The 19957-nt window shown below is 40.9% G+C and overlaps 1 protein-coding gene across 1 annotated transcript in view; it reads right to left on the bottom strand.

The window, feature by feature from the left end:
* LAMA2 (laminin subunit alpha 2) overlaps positions 1-19957 on the bottom strand; it is a 1492466-nt gene that overhangs the window by 336002 nt on the left and 1136507 nt on the right. The window contains 4 exon segments of the mRNA XM_029596813.1: positions 3333-3431; positions 5663-5805; positions 13782-13975; positions 18012-18098. Of these exon segments, the coding sequence (XP_029452673.1) occupies positions 3333-3431; positions 5663-5805; positions 13782-13975; positions 18012-18098 (523 nt within the window).

Here is a 19957-nt window from a genome sequence, read left to right as displayed (position 1 = left end):
CTGATATCTTTTTTCTTTACAATGGGGAAATGGAAAGGAGCTGTTCGGCAGGGCAAGAGGGCAAGTTCACCAGTTCCCTCCATCAAACATCATTGACTGAAGCGTGATTCACCCAGAGTTCTGTGATTGAAGCCGGCTTGGCCAGACCTGGGGTCACCAGCCCGTCGGCAGCAGATATATCTCTTAACCCTGATCACCGTTCCACTCCGTACCCTCCTGCTGGACATGCTGCCTCAATGGAGGCCTCCTTAGGAGCATCCAGGGAGCTGGAAGGCTCCGTTTTTTCATCTGGCCCAGATTCCTCCATCTTGCCGGTGCAGTTCCAGCATTTGGATGCCAAAGAAGGGCCTCGAGGGGCACGTCTTGCCGAGGAAAGTTGGGTCTTATTATCTCTCTTGACGAAAGATTAGAAGAAAGCAGGTTTGGCAGACATTGTTATATCTACTGTGACTCCTATAGTTTTTCCTAATCTCTCTGAATGTACTAAGCCTGATGTTATCACTATAGACAATCTTTGGACTGTCCTAATATCAGTCAATAAACCTCTCACCTCTTTGGTCTCCCTAACTACAGACCCACATAACAAATCTCAAACATTTGAAATGTAGCTGGTTTCTTTGGAACAGAAGGTGACTGAGGTGAAAACTACTATAGTAGAAATTCAAGATGTACAAGTTAATGTCATCAAAGACTTGTCTTCTACTTCTCGTAGAATTGAGAATATTGAAAATTCTCTTAGATCTTCAAATTTGAGGATACTTAATTTTCCTCAAATTCCTTTGAATGAACCCTCTAATCTTTTCTCTATGTATTTAAAAGAATTTCTAAAAACTCCAGAGAAAGCACTTCCTCCAATAGAGAAGATCTTTTTTTTTCCAGCTAATAGAAGATCATTGGATAACAATGCTGTGGATGTTCCTTCTAATCTGATTTTCTTGAAAATTCTGGAGAAGAAACTGTGATTGATCGAGCTACATTATTAGTGTCATTTGTCTTTATGCAAGATCGCAATAATATTCTGCATTTATATTTTCATAATAAAGACTGTGGGATAGATTTTAAAAGCTTGCGCGCGGGCGTACATGAGCGCACTACCTTGTGCGTGCACATGTATGCCCGATTTTATAACATGCGCGCGCGGGTGCACAATTGTGCACCTTGCGCATGCCGAGCCCGCTCCGAGCCACGCTGCCTTCCCCCTTTCCCTCCCAGGCCGCTCCAAAATCGAAGCGGCCTGGGAGGGAACTTTCCTATCCCCCCCAACCCACCTTCCCTTCCCTTACCTCCCCTGCCCTTTCCCCCTTACATTTGATGTCTTCTTTGTTTTATCTTGCAACTTACTTCAGCCCTGGGGCAAATATGGCTGCTGTGCCGGGAGCCTAACCCCCGCCCCGCCCTGTTTTGCAAGCCCCAGGACTTACACGTGTCCCGGGGCTTTATGCGCATCGCTGGGCCTTTTTAAAATAGGCCCGGCACGCGTAACCTTTTTAAAATCCGACCCTTTTCATTTAGAGACCAAAAGATTTGGATTTTTCCCAGATATAACAAAGGCAACCCAAAAACGGAGAAAGAAGTTCTTAGCAATGAAGGACTTAGTTCTTTCCTTGGGAGTAACCTGTATTATTCGTTATCCCTGTAAATGTGTGATAACTCTTGACTCTACCAAATTTGTTTTCTGTGATCCTATCCAGTTACAATCTTTTTTGGAAGCTCGTCGGGGAATTCAGACCCTTCCTATTACAGATAGAGTAGATATTGTATAAATTGGGTTGTTTTTCTGCTAAGCAGCTACCTTCTTTTTACTGAATATATTGCATATTGTTTTAAAGCCATTCCCCATGGCCCTTTCCTATATGTTCCTCCTCCCACATATTGTGGTCTAATGTGGCATTTTGAATATTTTTCCTTTGGATTTGGATTGATTATATTTTGGATTGATTATATTTTTTTTGTTTTCAATTTGCCAATATTTATATATTGAATATCTTACGTATATTTGATTTGAAAATTATAAATAAAGAGTAAAAAAAAAAAGAATGGCCCTGTGGTCGTTTTGGAAAACAGGAAGGGAGATTCCTTGCCCCCCCCCACCCACCCCCCACTTTATCTTTTTTGGACAGATGGAAGATCTCTGGCAGGCGCACTCTTCTTTTGACATCAGGGAAAGAAGGAAGGAGGGAGATCCAGCCCGAGGAACATTTTTAAAAATCAAAATTGGAAGGAAGAAAGCTTTGCTTGCAGGTGTATTTTTTTTTTTTTTTTGTATATACAGTAAATGACAGTCGGGAGTGAGGGAGGCAGGACAGATATGGCTGTATGGACTGAGAACATTTGGTAGTATATAATAGAGAAGGCTGGTGGTTATTGAAGAGCACATGCCATGTTTGACTTGCTATCTCACCTCTAACACTTATTGTAAGAACATTAGTGCATTGATATCAGCATATTATGCACCTCGCCTCTTTTTCTATTGACTGGACATTAAAAATTATGTGACAGTATGGAAGGAAGGCGTATATGGTTCAGGGGGCTTTTTTTCTTTTTAATATTATTTTGTCGATATTACAATTTATATTCACTGTAACTTAAGCTTTGATCAGGCTGTTTATAACTTTGTTATGTTAAATTTGTTATGTTAAACTTTGTTATGTTATTCCTATTCTTTTGCTCTCAGCTCTCCCCTCTATAAATCCCTGTTCATTGTAACTTTATCTTTCCAGTTAATTGGTTACCCCCTGTTTCGCTGTAAACCGGTACGATAAGACGCCAGTCTTGAGTATTGGTATATCAAAAGAATTTAAATAAAATAAATAAAATAATAAAAATATTTGTAGGGCAAATACATCTGCATAGATTTTTTTTTTTAAGAGACAGTTGGGAGGTAGGGAGGGAAACTCACTGGCATGGTAGTTATGGGGGGGGGGGGGGTATATTTAGAGGACCTAACAGGTTAGCACTGATTTTCAGCAATAATCACCTAAGCTAAATAGAGCCAGTTAGGTTCAGCTGAAAATTCACAGAAAGATAACCAGCTAATATTAGTTATCTTGTCCCTGCCAGCAGCTGTTTGAAAACTGACCCCTTCTTTTTTTTTTTTTTTAGTAGGTTTTAAAGATGATCTTTTCACTTGGCAATCAAATAGATTGCTCTTATAAGAACATCTATTTTAGGAATATCTTTTCCTTTCTAAAATATTACATATAGTACTTTGGTTATTCCTGTTACTCAACTTAGCAAGATATTTTTACTTTTTCCTATCATATATTCCTCTAAGGCAGATCCACTGTAATAGCTGCAGAGAAAAAAGCTTCAGATCACCACAGTCATCTTACCCTGCTCAAAAGCTCATCCATCTCTATGACAAGCGTATCGAGGTTGCTCTGTGCCAGCTGAAGAAGCCTCTCTGGAGCTCGCTGAGGTGACAGCAAATGCTAAAAATGAATGGTAAATATTTCTGGATTATGCTAAGTACAAATAAAGCTTTCTATGGTTAACTTCTGGAATTATCCAGACATAAAAATCATGATTTCAAAATATACCCAAACAAAATTTCGCCAGGTAATAAAAAGGATAGTGCTGGGAGTGTGCAAGGGATGGGGATATTCAGTGCTACCCAGGAAAAGATAGCCGGACAAATCAGATTGGAAAAATAGCTGTCCTAAAGTTACCTGAGTATCTTTAACCCTTTGAACCCTAGGTTCCTATGGCGATAAACCCGTCAACCCTAATTTCCTCGGGAAAACCAATAATTTTTGTGAATGTGCTATTTTTAATATTAGTATTGGTTATTCAGTATGTGATTATAATGGTTTACCGGGATAACGGGTGTTGATATTGATATTAGGCCGTCCCTGAATTCAGGGACAATGGGTTCAAAGGGTTAAGCAGGTAAATTCAGCAGAATGCTTACCCAGCTAAACTCCACTAAATCTCCATGCAAAGTTATCCCGATGACTCTCCCCCCCCCCCCCCTCACTGACCTGTTGAATATTGACCTCAATATTGTTAGTAACTAATGAAAATATCATTCATTGAAGCCACCTGAAAAATGAAGAGATTTGCCTAGGGTTACTTAGAATAAAGGGTAGAGAAAGAAGTCATATTGAGAGCATTCATAGAGAATGTCCTCAGCTTCAATCATTAGGCTACATCTCCATTTACACAGCCCTGGACCAAGAGCTGTGGTGCAATTATGAGCTGGAGCTCTTTTCATCTACTCTTCCTCATAAAGCAAAACTAAAATGTCCTTATAAATGTGAGGTCAATATTCAAAAGAACTTGGTTAAGCTTGGGACTTTCCTGGACTAATTTGGGAATTTAGTATTTCCCCCTACTGACTAGTTAAGTTTTGGCTGAGTATGTCATTACCTGACTAAAAACTTAGCTGGATAAAAAGGAGGCGGAGTGGGGGCTTTCTGGATATAGGGCTTAAACTTAGCTGGTTAGCACTGCTATTCAGCACTACCTGGCTAAGTTTAGCAGGTTAAGTTCAGTCGTGGTGGACAGAAGTACTGTTATCTGGATAGGTGTATAACTGCATAACTTAGAACTTAACCAGTTATATTAAGTATGTAGCCGGTTAAGCCAAAAAAACCCAAAAAAACCCTTCTGCCAACAGATCCGATCCTCCACCAGTTCTCAAAAGAATAAAACATGTGGCGTAGTGCCCAATCCTGTACCTTACACCTCCCCCTTGATATTTAAATTTTAAAATGGTTCCGGACCTCTTCCTTCCCCACGCTACCCTCCCGCTATACTGCCTGTCCCCACTAAGTCAAAAAATAAACACAACAGCAGAAAACAGTACATTACATTATATGAGGGGCAACCTGGATTATGCTATTAAACATCAAGCTGCTAATGTATAGAATAAACAAGACGTCAGGAACTCCCTAGAAATAAAGATTAAATATAAATTTATTAAAAGGCTGCTCATCTGCAAAAGAAATAAATGTTTCAGAACAGCGGCTTGTCCTGGAGGACAAAGGAAGCACAATCTAGTAATGTTCTGGACCACAGGGAAGCCAGGTTTGTATTGGCAGGCTACTACTCCCCACAAAACAACCAGCTTGGTACCAGCAGCTTTGTGGTGGCCAGGTACTCAGGTTCAGTATGGCCATGGGGACTTACACGGGCAGATACTTTAGTAATAGCTCCACTAGTCGTAGTAGGCTATGTAGATTATTACAAAGCTTGTGTATTGGCCTAGATTTTTGATTAGGTAAGGGATTTTATATGCTCATCTACCCAGGATGGTGAAGAACCAATGAAGAAGCAAACAAAAAGTGACTAGGAAAGGGAGTAATATCTTACAGGTAGACAAGCTTCTAATGCTTGCAGTATGGATGGGAATAACTAGGTAGACTGCATAAACCAATTGGTCTTTTTCTGCTGCCACCTATTAAGTTACTATGACAAGTGTTTTCTATGGTGTGCCTGATTCCTTGTATTTTTGTTTTGCTTTTATGTTTTATGCATGTGCTAAATTGCCTGTAAACCACATTGTGATTACACGGTATAAAAATGATTGTTAAATAAATAAATAAATAAATAAATAAATAAATATAAAATCCCTTCAAAGCAAGAACATCAGGCAACTTTGACCAAAGGATTGTGTGGCAAGTCCTTCTTCGGCCTCTTTCTTCCTTAGTGGTGTATTTACCTTTAACTCTCGTGTCATGTTTTCATACGTGAAGAGTATTTTATAAGGAGGGGGAAGTGGGCCGGTAAAATTGACACTCATGGCCATGTGGTTTAGGCGATCCAGGTCATTCAGAAGGAGCCCTGTGCATTCGTCATCACAAACTATAAAATGGAGAAGCAAACACAGATGTTCAGGATTTCTATGGTGGAAAACTTACCAGCAACAAAAATATAGCCTGTAAAAGTTTCTACCACCGACTAACTTCCCAGATGAAGGTATACTACCAGAAAGGAATATGGGAGCATAAATATTTTTTAAAATTCTATTGGCTACAAGCATATAATGCAATGTAGAGATCAGTAAACATCTAAAACATGCACTAACCTAAATTAAAACAGACCTGCTTTTGCTAAGTCTTATTTCTTTCCTTCCCCCCTTCACCCACAAATCTCAAAATGTAATATTGTTATGATTGTAAATAAACAACATGGGTGGTCCCATGGTCAATGTGTCACAGAATGTCTTTGTCCATATACAATGAGGCGTTGAGGCCAATATTCAGTCGGCCGTGTGCAGACAGAATTAAGTTTGGGCTGTCCTATTAACTTTACATATGGTCGACTGAATATCGACTGTCATTTTGTATAGGCAGACATTCTGTAATACAGTGATCAAGGCACTACCCATGCTGTTTATTAGCAACTATAACAACAATATTACATTTTGAGATTTGTAGGGGACAAGGAAGGTAAGGAAACAAGGGATAAGAATGGCAGATCTATTTAATTTGCCCAGTTAATTTTAGGCCAAATTTCAGCACTGGTTTTACCCTGGGAATGCTCCCAGCATGGCCTCTTTTTGTCTGGCTAAATTTTGTGTGCGTTATGATTTGCCTGCACTAAATTTAGCTGGTCAGTGAATTGGAAAGGGCTGGAATTTCAAATTACAAAATTTGTCCAGTTAACTCCTAAGTAGGCCAACGTAATAAGATGCACTAGGGCTGTTAACAAGCTTGTGCAAACATTTTTGTGCGACATCCTTACTCCCAATTTAACAAGGAATTTAGCACACAAAAAAATGTGCACGGAAATGTAAAAATGTCGGTACAAATTAGCACACCTCCATGCAAATCCCATGTTAAACGAGGCATTGCTACTACTCGCTAATGCAAGAGGTACGAAGGCTTCACTCATCAGAGTAAAGTTTCTGGGGCAAGTGTTAGTCATTGGGGTTGAACCTGGAGTTTGTTTAACAGGGATCCTGTACTTGGATAATGGTGACCAACTAGTGTTACTCTCAGTTGACTCACTTGCAAGGCTTTGGAATGAATTTTCAAAACATTTACATGCGTAAAATGAGCATATATGCACCTAAGTAGCTTGTGTTTGCTTACATGCTATTTTAAAAACATCCAAAGTATGCACATATTTTCAGTTTTGCGTGCACATTGACGTGCGGAAAAAGGTCTGGTTTAGGAGCATTCTGGGATGGGGTGCAAGTTGCTATTTTATAAGAGACGGATGCCCATACAATTACATTTGTCAACTTATTCATGTAATTTTAGACCTGCTAATTATCTTGCACGAATGATATCAGATTCATCTAGTGTTCGCTACTGGTTGGATGGTCTGGGTGAACTGGGGGGGGGGAATTCAGAGTAAAGAACTAGGAAGGTCTTGCTGACCTGGAAAAAGACTGGGTGCACCTGGTGGAGATTTTGGCAAATTGCTGAGTTCAATTATGTGCATACGTTTTAAAAATATTTTGACTTCCATATGTTTTTAAAATAGGTAGTAATAGTATGTGCTTTAAATGCATTGCAGGCATTTGTGTGTAGGTAGACATCCACATATTTTAATCTGCACATACCTCATATGCACAGGTTATAAAATACTGTCGCAGATCTCCACGCAGCCATATACACGTGTGGTATGGGGGCCATGCAGAGTTATTTGAAAGTAATCCTCTTTGTGTTTACACTCCTAATATGAGAAGCTCTTAGTACTAGGTGAGGGGGAGGTGGAGATGAATGGTGGAGGAAGCAATGCAAATTTAAACTAAATCAATTTACTACAGCTGGAAAATATTTGGGCAGATTATCAAGGCAAGAAAATTCTTAATGAATAAATATCTCTCAGGGGCAATGACTGTGCATTCGATATGAATTAACACTTCTTGTCTAATAACCACGTTGAATGCAGAATCCCATTGAGGCAGAGGCACAGCAAAGCCTAAGGCACAGGGCTAGGTGATGCCTGTATTGCATATGAAATAGAAAGGAGTAGCAGCAATATTTCAAGAGGGTGATTATGTTTTGCATGACTAAATGTTTCTAAGGTCTGGTGATAAAACTGTCAGGATAAATTTGTACCTAATAATAACAAATGCAACTCTTAACTCCATTTATTACAGTGGTGCTCCCCTGTACAGGTAAATCATGCAGTCAATATAATAATCTATGAGTTAGCAATTAACATTAAAAAAATGCATTTTTCACTGCAAATTCCCATGCAAAATGAATGCACTGCACAGCACATCATTTTCACTTACCCCCAAAATGATATCCAACTCAGAAACGTGGACATGCCATAAAACACTTGAAAAGCATTAACAATTACATAAAACACATGCTGATACAAATATTAACAGAAGAACAAGTTACCTCATTTGTAATTAAGGAAGAAACCTATAAAGCACAGATTGACCACTGGATAGTCACTGAAAATGTTCAAATTTTTAGGTCTCTCTGCATATTTTTTATTTCAAAATTTTTGTTGAATTTTTCACCCTACTTTCTCAAGGAATAAATGTAGGTTTATGAGATCATCATGTCTGTGTTTGTCCATGTGTCCCCACTAATAACTTTTTTGCTTGGGGTCCTATCACACCAGATTTTCAGAGCACATCAAAGGATCCAAGAGGATCCTGACCATGGTATATTTTGGGTGAACCACGAATATATGTGCACAACCCATTCTTCCAACCAAGAGTCCACAGGGGGCTCGACCTGAGTCCTGAAGGTAAAAGTAGAAAGTAGAGCCCAGGGTCACAAGAGTGGGAGCAGAGAAACTTGCAAGTTAAAGAATATTAAAGTTAAAGAATATTGCCTATCTTGAGAGCCGGGAGGACAAGATTCTGGAGTATCCAGAGTTTCTTGATCTTTAGTGAAGCAATACTGTGTAACAAATACAGAGTACTGAAATGTTTGGAGATGCACTGGTGGATGGGGGATGTGCTATCCAAGGTCTCTCAATAAAAAACGGGAATTAGCGGAGGGGGAAAAGTGATGAGAATTGTGGGGATAGTATCTTTCTGATAATCTTGTGAGTTGTAGAATAGATAGTAGAAGATGTTTGCAAATGTGAATTGATGCTCCTTTTTCATATGGGGGTCCACTGTATATAGTTGCTGAAACGAGGGCCTGTACAATTTCTCTCTCTTTTCTGTAACTACTTCAGCATAGCTGTGTAAGCCTATGGCCCTGATTTAATCAGTGAAGCCATTGTACTCTATTTCATTCCCTCACTGCTAGTTTTCCATGTCAATAAAAGTTTGGTTTGTTTGGAATATACTATGGAGTGAGTCCATTTTCTGATACCTGAGAAGTGAACCCTATCCAGAGAGAATGGTTCTTAACTGTAGCAAATGTTATACACATGTTTTTAGCTTTACAAATGGTCTGGTTTTTCATCATTCTCCTCCTAATAGCCATTTTGTTACTTGTGAAATCTGGATGTCCTATCATACTGCTATACACTAGCTGTGCCTGGGGAAGGGACTCATTCATTTGAGGGTGGCCAAGCATTTGAAATGGGCTAAAGCAAATAGCTTGCATGCTACAACATCTCAACTCACTTCCACTAAAAATGGCAAGAGGCGGGCGGCACCTTATAGATTAACCAGTTTTTTGAGGCATGAATTTTCAAGGACCGAGACCACTTTGTCAGATGCATTTAACGAATTGGACTCTGTCTTTGAAAGTTCACGCCTTAATAAACTGGTCAGTCTAGGTGCTACCCACTTGTCATTTCTGCAATGCCAGACTAACACAGCTAATCTTCTGAAGATTTTCACCACTTTCACTAAGAATCGTTTCAAAAGACTGTATAAAATACAGGAAAGAAAGCAAGTTACATCTGTGTGCACAGGATGATGTATATGTGATAAATAATGACTTGAGCACGTCCTTGTGTCTTATATGGAAATCTAGCTGAATCTTCTTAAAAGTTTCTTTAACCATAGAAGGAGAAATTTGTATAAACTACAACTTTGAAGCTTAAACAAAACTTTATTACTTTTAGTGTCTTACACTATAGCTTTGCACTTGCTATGTCTGTCATTAATCTCCTTTCCTACATTTCCAGGCTGACTGTATAAGCCATGAACGGCTCATTAAATTGGCTTCCCATCTTATGATTACTAAAGAGATTATTTTTATTTTTAGCAGCCAGCTAGAAAGAGAAATGTGTCGTTTACAACAACTTTGGCCTTTTGAAAAAAAAAAAAAAACAACACAAGATGGGTCTTGATTTCAAAAGAAAAGCCTGCAGTATTGAGCGAGCTATGCATTTTTCTGCACTGATTTTTCCATAAAGGACATTTATAATCTGAAATAATAAAAAATGAGTATACAATGGGGTCCATTTCCAAACACTGTCTGAGGAGGAAAGATAACTGGCTAGATTTAAGGGTACTATTTGTATGCCTGGAGTTAAACAGGTAATTTTATCAGGCTTGTGCTGAGAATCTGAGCTAACCAGCTAAACTCCTTCCCCTGCCCTAGCCACACTTCTGGCCTCGCCCCTTTTTTAATAGTTAAATTTATGTGCCTTGGGCATTTAGCTGGCTAAATTTAGTCTATCAGAATTGGGATGTTTTTAATAAATTGGTTTAACTGGCTAACTCCCACACTTAGCCCATTTCTAAACCAATGACAATAAGGCGTTCATAGTGGTGGGGGATTGGAGGATTTTCTTTGTAAAATGAATGCCTTTGCATACTCATTACCTGAATTCAGAAACTTAGAATAATTTGTGAGAAGTGCTAAAAAGTAAATGTAAATGGCCAACAAGTCTGTTTTCCTCCTAACAAACAAATGTGAATGTGAAAGGCAGAAGCAATATAATTATAAGATGAATTACATTAAAAAGAAAAAGAAACACACTTTGAATGAAAAAGAAATTGTAAAAAATTACAATGTAAAAAAAATGTGGATTTAAAAATTAAAGCCCGAATTTTAAAAGCCCTGTGTGCGTAAAATTTGGGGGTTGTGTGTGTGGGCGGGTCCTGTGTGCACCGCATGCATTTTCAAAAGCGCCCGGCCATGCATGTAATCCCTGATATGTGCAGAACTGCCAGGACAGAAGAAAGGGGCAGGGTTGGGGCGGGACAATGCCATTATATGCTGCCCTGGGGAAGCTGCTGGACGCCGGCGTGCATAACTTACTTCTGCTCATCAGAGAGGTAAGTTAAAAAACAAAAAAAAGAAACTGTTCACTAGGATAGCTTTAGGGGGTCGGGGTGGAGAGCGGAAAAGGGAGAAAGGTTAGATAGGGGGTAGGGTAGGGAAGTTCCCTCCCAGTCCGTTCCTTTATTGGAGCAGAGTGGGAAAAAGTCCGAACACATCTCCGTGCATAATTGAAAAAATCCCCCCCCCCCCCCGCATGCAGAGGAGGCCACCCGCTCGCACATGCGTGCGCGGACATTAAAATCTGGCAAACGTGTGCATGGGAATTGTATTTTATAACATGCACGCGCCGACACGTGCAATTTATAAAATTGGTGCGCGCCTTTTAAAATCGACCCTTAATTGTTCAAGTATCTTAAGGTTGCATGGTATGTTAAGATAACTTACTTGACCCAGTACCTGCACATTAGTATATCAGTTTGTGCATAAGGAATGAAAGAGTATCATGGAAGTATCATTTACTATATACATCAGACTCTTCACAGATGTTGGATGTCTGATGTCACAGAGAGTAGGAGGATATACTTTCCTTTGATACTCCCTAGTGGGAGGTGTAACTCAGAAAACGTTTTCACAAAACTCAAACGCTCACTTTGGTTCATGTTCTTTCTTTCTGGCTTCTGTCCTAGGAGGATGGCAGGCTCATGGGAGGCACATTTGGTCCCCCAAGCAGCCTGTGTCCAGGAGGACATACAATCAAGAGAGACACAGAGGCTAGAGTTGGTGAAAGAGGAGTTAGTCCCGTACTCCTTGGTTTCACTAATGATTGCCTTAAGGGGTACATTTTAAAACACAGCACGCGCGCGTACTTTTGTTCATGCACCAAGCGCGGACAAAAGTACGCCGGATTTTATAAGATACGCGTGTAGCCGCGCATATCTTATAAAATCCGGGGTCGGCGTGCGCAAGGGGGTGCACATTTGTGCAACTTGCGCGCGCTGCCCGTTCCCTCCAAGGCTGATCCGAAATTGGAGTGGCCTCGGAGGGAACTCCTTCCGCCTCCCCCCACCTTCCCCTCCCTTCCCCTACCTAACCCACCCCCCCCGGCCCTATCTAAACAGTCAAGCCATCAAATGTTTTTCCTGCAATACTCTAGCCCAGTTATCTCCTTTTTATCCCCATTTCGTTGGATCCAAGTTTTGCTCTCCCTGTTCAATGTAATGCATCCTTTTACAACAGTTATTGTTAGAATGTAAATCGAGGTGATTTGTAACTTGTTACATGAATATTGGTATATAAAAGTGCCAAATAAATAAATAAATAAATAAATAAATAAATAAACAAACCCCCCTACCTGTCGTACAAGTTACGCCTGTTAGAGGCAGGCGTAACTTTGTGCGTGCTGGGCCGGCTGTCACGCGCCATGTTCCGGTCCGGGAGCTGGTCCGGAGGCCGCGGCCATGCCCCCGGAATGCCCCCAGGCTGAAACCACGCCGGCGGCACCACGCCTGGATGATGCGCCGACCGCGTCATGCCCCCCGACACGCCCACCCCAAGACAGCCCCAGGATTTACGCGCATCCCGGGGCTTTGCGCGCGCTGGAAGCCTATGCAATATAGGCTCGGCGCACGCATGGCCGTTTTAGAAGGGTTACGCGCGTAACCCTTTTAAAATCCTACCCTAAGTGTCTTAAGAAAGGATTTTCTGGTTGGAGTCAAAAGGGAGGACCTCCTGACCTGGGGACCAGCTATGGAATTGCTGACTGAGAGGGAATCAGCAGGAGCTCAACTGTAAGCGTCAGGAGATTGGGTTTTTTCTAGTTTTCTTTTTCTGCTAAAGGAAGGAGATCTGCTCTACCCAAATCAGGATTTGATTTAAGGTAACACCCAGGAGTTTGCAGGTTTCTGTGACTGTAATAATTGGATTTAATTTGAGTTTTGTTTTCTGTATGGTTTGATTGTACCAGACCCAAATGCACCATCTGCCAAGTTGTTCATCTACATTTTGTACTTCAGTAAATTATTTTATTTCTGGAATACAGCTTGGTATGGACAGTGATCTTTTTTTTTTTTTTTACTGAATGGTGTCTGTGTCCTAACCCTATGGGCCCCGGATCTTTCGCAGCAAGCCAGCCAATTATCTGCAGCACACAATTGTGCCCCTTCTTCCTTGCCAAGTGTAGAACAGGGGGCTACAGGTCAATTCGGCAAAAGCGCCTGCTGAAAGTACCTACCTGTCTGTTTTGTTTTAGAATATCTTTTTTGCATTTTGAAAAATATATATATATCTCTATATATATATATGTGTGTGTGTGTGTGATCGACTAAATAGCAGGTTGACAATGACATATTTGACAGCTTAAAGCATACTTTTTGAAATAAATTCAGCAAGTCAAAGCTTAAAGAAAGGGCAAAACAATTTTGCAAAAGACACAGGTCAGGATGAGAAACTTGTTCCAGAAGGCCTCTAGTCTATGAAATACTGAGCTGGGCAAAAAAACAAGGCACAGAAACGAATGTCTATAGGTTGGAGCTAGCTCAATTATCTTTTTTGCTGCAAGAGAAGCAATGACGTGTGCCAGATATTCCTGGCTTTTCATTTGGATAGACTAGGAGTTTTGTGGAATTCAGATGGAAAACAAGGAAGTATTGTATGGTACTAGCTGGTAAGCAAGAGATGTTCCTTCAAAATTTTAATGCATAATGAAGTGAGTGAAGTTAGTATACGTACAAACACACTTCGTGCCCTCACGTGCATATCGATCCGTGCAACCAGCACAGTTCCACCCTGTTGCTCCAGGTCGGCAACTGCACTGCCCTGTGAACGGATCACAGGGGACTGGCAGTGAACCGTAAGGATCACACTCACATTCCTGGCAAGAACCTCCTGGACTTCTTGGGTTACCAGTATAGCCTGGAGAGCACCTAACATTGGGCAAATAGAAGAATAATACTGTCAGTCTCCGACTGTAGCACACATGGATTATCAAGGACTGAAATAAAAACAACATATTTAGCTCCCTGTATTACGCTCCTTTTTCATATATTTCATATAGTATTTTGTTACGATCCTGCTCACGAAGCCCATCCTGCGAGCAGGCCTCTCCACTACTCACCATCGCTACTCACCTTGGGGCCTTGCCCTGCACGGCCTAGGCCGCTTCCGGACCGTCCTGCCGCCTTGGTTTGCAGCTGCTGCGGCTTTGCTGTCCTTCGCCACTCCTTGGGGCCTTGCCTGTGCAGCTGGATGCTGCTGACGTCCTCCTCGTGGCCTACTGCCGCCCCCCAGGAGGCCTCCATCTTTGCGGCTCCAAGCCGCCACCGCTGACTCTGCCTTTGGCAGGGGAAGACACCGCTGGGATGCTTTCAGGCAGCAGGAAGCTGCTGCTGCCTCTTATGCGGCCTGTGCGCCGCCGCCAGGACCTCTGCCTGCTTCTTCATCACGCAGCAGGGACATCGCTGTCCATGGTCCTGTCTTGCTTCCTGGGCCCTCCTCTAGGCACCGGCACACACCTCTCCATTCTATTTAAAAGGCCAGCAATGGGAAAAGCCCACAGCCCCACCGGAAGTCTTCAGCTGCTTCATTTCCTGCTTCAGCCCTATTTGGCTCACTTCCAGTTCCTCAAGGCCTTCGGATCAGATGTCATGGTTGTCCATGTTCTTTGTTGCCGATTCAGATCCTCCGTGATCTTCATGTGTCTGAGATGGTTCTTTGTTCTGTGTCTTCATGTTCCTCTTCTCGTTCCTCGTCGGAGCTCCTTCGTTGCTTTGTCCTGATGTTCCAGATGTCCTAGTTCCAGATGTCCTGTTGTTCTGAAATCCTGATGATTCTGTGTTCCAAGTTCTGAGCCTTCCAAGTCTTCAAGTTCCGAGTCTTCCAAGTTCCGAGTCTGCCAGCTCATCAAGTCCTCCAGATGGCTACCCCGAGGGTAAATCTATATGGATCCGGTTCCTGTTTCCGGTCATTGGAGCCTCATTTGGTTGGATCCCCTTCTGGTGCTTGTCTCGCTCCCGCGTGGTCCGCAACCAATCTTCCTAGGTTGTGTAGGGCACGCAAGCAGACAGGGTGGCCGTAACCAGCCCACAGCAGGCTGTCTAGGGCACCCTGAGGGACAGTGCCTACCTGTACCTTCCAAGTTCCAAGTCCTTGTCTGAGTCCTTCCAAGTTCCAAGTCTTCATCTTGTTCCTGTCCTCAGCCTCCATCTGGCTTCACACACTCGTCGTTCCCAAGTGGCAGGTCCAGAAGGGTTTTCGAGTGGCCAGAGGGCTACTCCTGAGACCAGCATTGCGTTGCTGGGTCTCATTGGTGCGTGTAGGTCCCAAGAAGGGCTGATCCTGCCTGGTTCCTGTTCCGAGTTCCTTGCCTCAGTTCCAGTCCTGCTTGTTCCTGCTCCGTCTGTGCTTGCATGCTCTCATCTCCCACGGTGTGCCTTGGGGCTCCTCGAGTCGTGCCGTGGTTCAGGGGCTCACGCTCTCCCATGAGCTAGCGACCACGCCTCACCACCAGCCATAGGCCACCTGCATCAGGATCTGAAGCCCGAGGTCGCAACATATTTGAAACTTGCTTTTTAGTATAGAGGGCAGAAAGACTTAGAAAAATCACAGATTTTTAGTCTGCAACAAAAACGTCTGTGCATATTATAAAATGCAGTATACCATGCATCTAGTTCAAATTTAAAAAAATTCATGAATATAACATGGGAACACAATAAGTAAACTTGCAATTTGTGTAATTCTTTAATAATTTTAATTTATGATCAATTAAACTGAGCCCTTAAGGATGTGTATATTAATGGGCATTAACATTACTCGGGCATTAACGTAATCCCTCATTAGCTATTTCCCAAAATCAAAGTGCATTAACGTTAAAGCTATTTACATACATATTATTGTTACTGCTTGCTCCCTTGAGGTAACTAATATGCACAGCAATGACTCATTTTAAAAATATATATATATTAACCTCATTTGGTGTTAACAGTTGGATATACCATCCAGCATTAATTTTCAAAGAGGCATAACATGTTCTACTAACACTGTATAAATTAAAAACTTGAGTCGCAACAGGCCATGTTAACTCATGACTCTAAGTTGGCACCCCTTTCCTTTTGATATCCAAATGACCTTTTGCAGTCCCCTAGAAACTATCCTACTCTTCTCTCCCTAGAATGAACATGGGCCTTTGCTATACTTTCACCCAATCCCAGATCTAAAAATAGGCTCTGTGTCCGCAAATTCTTGCCCCATCCTCCCAAAGCGGCTATTGGGCCTCAAGGCCAAGAAAATCTTAGTCATGCCTCCAGTCCTCCACTTGCTAAGATGGAAAGTCTCTGAGCGTCTTCATATACAGGAGATTCTGGTTACCATTCTGCTGTCTATGGCATCAATTCCAAAATGATTCCATTGACACTCTGAGCTGCACTTGCTTCAGGGGTATTTTGACTAAGATAGTAGTTTGAGTGAGAAATGGAGGAGGGACTGTGGCTCTGAAGACAATACCTGCTTGAAGTAGTGGAAGGTGGTAGATCCAGAGAAGCTGCTCTTATTGGATTGTTTTATGAAATTTGTTGTATTTTTTTTATTCTTTTTATGTACTTTATGTTTTTTATTATTTTAAGAGATACTGTTAACCGGTGTGAAGGTGTGTGCCAACACCGGTATATAAAAACCAATTAAATAAATAAATAAGCAATAGCAACTTGAGGGGTAAAGGAGGCACGAAGACCCATGTTGATTCCAAAGGAGGAGAGTTTAGAGGGTTCTAGAGGGACTGCAAAAGCTTATTTGGAGATAGGGAAGTAGGAGGCCATGGACCCAGAGTCCTGATTTTTGTTTGTTGGAGGCTGGGAGGAGGGGGAGGTTTCTTCACACTAACTGGTCCTTTCACTTTGGGTCAGTTAGCATGGAGAACTGACCAGAGTGAAAAAGCATTAGTACTCTGAAATATGGCCATGGTAACACTACTGTGTTCTGCATATCATTAGTTTAGTGATTCAGGTCTACAATATCTGATACAACACTGGCATTACAACTGGTGGGAAATTGTGCTACCATGCTAGTTTTGACACTGGCTTAGCATATAGTCTCATTCTTAGGTATTCTCACATAAGAACATAAGATTTGCTGTACCAGGTCAAATCAAAGGTCCATCAAATCTAATATCTTGTTTCCAACACTGGCTAATCCAGGTCACAAGTACCTGGCAGGATCACAAAAGATTGATGGATTCCATTCTGCTTAGCCCAGGGATAAGTAGAGGATTTTCCCAAGTCTACCTTAATATTAGTTTATGGACATTTCTTCCAGGAACTTGATCACATTTTTTTAAACCCAACTGCACTAACATCTTTCACCACATCCTCTGGCAATGAATTCTAATGTTTAATTATCCATTGAGAAAAATAATATTTTCTCCTATTTGTTTTACATAAATCACCAAGTAACCTCATTGAACGTCCCCTAGTCTTTGTACTTTTTGAAAGAGTAAACAGATTTGCTTTTACCCAACCCACTCCACTCATTATTTTATAGACCTCTATCATACCTCCCCTCAGCCTCTCTTTTCCAGACTGAATATCCCTAACCTCTTCAGTCTTTCCTCATAGGGGAAGCATTTTATCCCCTCTTTCTTTATATCTGTACCAAAAAAAAAATATATATATATAGACAAAAGTCTATAGATTAAAAGAGGGAAATTATCATCAGAACAAAACAATTTAAATTCTGTTAATGTCAACCAAGATGATGAGTTTATGCATGTTTACATTAGCACACCATATAATAAATTAACAAAACACACATAGATGCCTTTTGTAATTGCCAGAATAAAAGAGCCCACTTAAACTCAACTAAATGATTGATCAATTTCTGTATTTTTATTCTCACATTCTTCAGCTTGCCCTGTTTCCTACCTGTCTTTATTCTTACATTTCTATTTCTTTTTTGTTTTCTCCTGTTTACCTTTCACAGTATTGCCCTTCATATCCAGGTGGACAAGCTGTACAGCGAAAATCATTTCTTCCTTCTATGACACATGTAGGACTAAAACTGTATTAAAAAAGAAAAAAATGCAAAAAACAATTAGAATCTATCTATAATGAAAATGCTGCCATGTACCAAAATAAAATGAAGATTACAATAACCTCAGCTGATGGGCCTCAAGCAATCGGCACTGCAGAGAAAGCTTTTACCATTTCAGTTCCTTTGGGTCGTTCCTTTACTTAACTACCACTTAAAGCAAGCAATGCAAATTTTCAAAATGGTCTACATTGCCAACATTTTCAATTAAAACTGTAAGCATAGTCTTTGAGCAATGGAGCAGTTGACAGGAATAAAAGTGGAGTAAATGAAACAGCTGGATTTCATTTATCCATAGATGAGTTACAGCACATCACTGATCTGATGAATAGAGGAAAACTCTCTCAGTCTCCCTACATACACACATAAAATCCGACTTATGGGGGTAAATGCATGTAAATTACACAGATAAAATCTCTATGTGTATATTTTTATAGTGAGATGTACAAATTCATGAGTATAGCAGTTACACACCACTTATCTACATATACTTTGACTTATCTGGCTAAGTAGTGGCATTAATCTGGATAAGTTCCTATTTATCTGGATAAACAGTGGCAAAGTCTTAAAGCACTACTTATCCAGCTAAGACCTAGATTTATCAAAATGCGGTAAGTATCGCATGCGATAACAAAAAGGGTGTTGTTTATGCAAATATTTAGTTTATCACACTTTGTGCTAATTACCTATGTGAAGAGCTAAGTTAGTGCAAATTGTGATAACATCATCCGACTGTTGTAATTCCTACAATACAATGAGAGAGAGAGAGAGAGAGAGAGAGAGAGAGAGAGACAGACTATCCATAATGTCATCCCCTAGATAGGTATTTGTATCCCTATAGTAGGCCCACCTAGTAACTCCAGGTGAGGTTTAGGTATTAGTGTAAGGGTTAGGGGCCACTTTGACATTCAAAGTGACATGTATGAATAGAAAAGTGGTCTCTTGTGAAGATTTGATGAACTTCGGAGTGAGGAAACTCACTCCAAGATGAGATTTGGGTAATGTTCTCTCAACCTAGCTTGATGGACTCTCTACCTGGGTAACATCAAGCTAGGGGGAGAGAACATTGCACAAATCTCATCTTGGAGTGAGTTTCCTCACTCCGAAGGTCATCAGATCTTCACAAGAGACCACTGTTCTGTTTGTACGTCTCACTTTGAATGTTAAAGTGGCCCCTAACTCCCTACACTAATACCTAAACCTCACCTCGGAAGATATTTTCAAACTCATCAGAATTCGGGGGGCCCCCGAACCCGATAGGAAAACACCACAAAATTCTGGGTTCTGCATGCAAATTATTACAATTATTTAGTATATAAAATATACGGCATGTACTTTTTTTAAATGAGTAGAGAAAGTATGCGTGTTTCTGCATTACAAATATATGTGTGCATGGAAACATATATGCGTACTTTCAGGGCAGAAATACACAGTACTTTATAAACTGTGTGGCTTATAAAATACTAGCATAAATCTGCACAAGCCCACTTATGTAAGCAAATTGTGTTTTGAAAGTTGAACTCCCTACATGTATATTTACATGCATACTTTTATAAATTGAAAGAATGTGCATAAATCATGTCCCCATCCCCAAATTAGCCTCCAGAAAACGTATTTGTAGTGTATGTAAAAGTACGCAAAAGACTGGTTTGGTGTGTACTCTTACACACAATCCCTTGGGATCATTTTTAAAAAGTAATTTATGTGCATAAAACCAAGGTTTATATGCATAAATCCTTTTGAAAATTACCACCCTTAATGTTAGTTCATGAGTCCAAAATATTTTTTCTAATGCATAGGCCCTTTTGTGCCAAAAGCCTCTGGCAAAT

Source organism: Rhinatrema bivittatum, chromosome 3 (genome assembly GCF_901001135.1).
Source record: "Rhinatrema bivittatum chromosome 3, aRhiBiv1.1, whole genome shotgun sequence".
NCBI classification, from domain to species: domain Eukaryota; kingdom Metazoa; phylum Chordata; class Amphibia; order Gymnophiona; family Rhinatrematidae; genus Rhinatrema; species Rhinatrema bivittatum.
The sequence above is the reverse complement of the archived record's forward strand: the minus strand, read 5'-3'. Positions and strand labels throughout refer to the sequence as shown.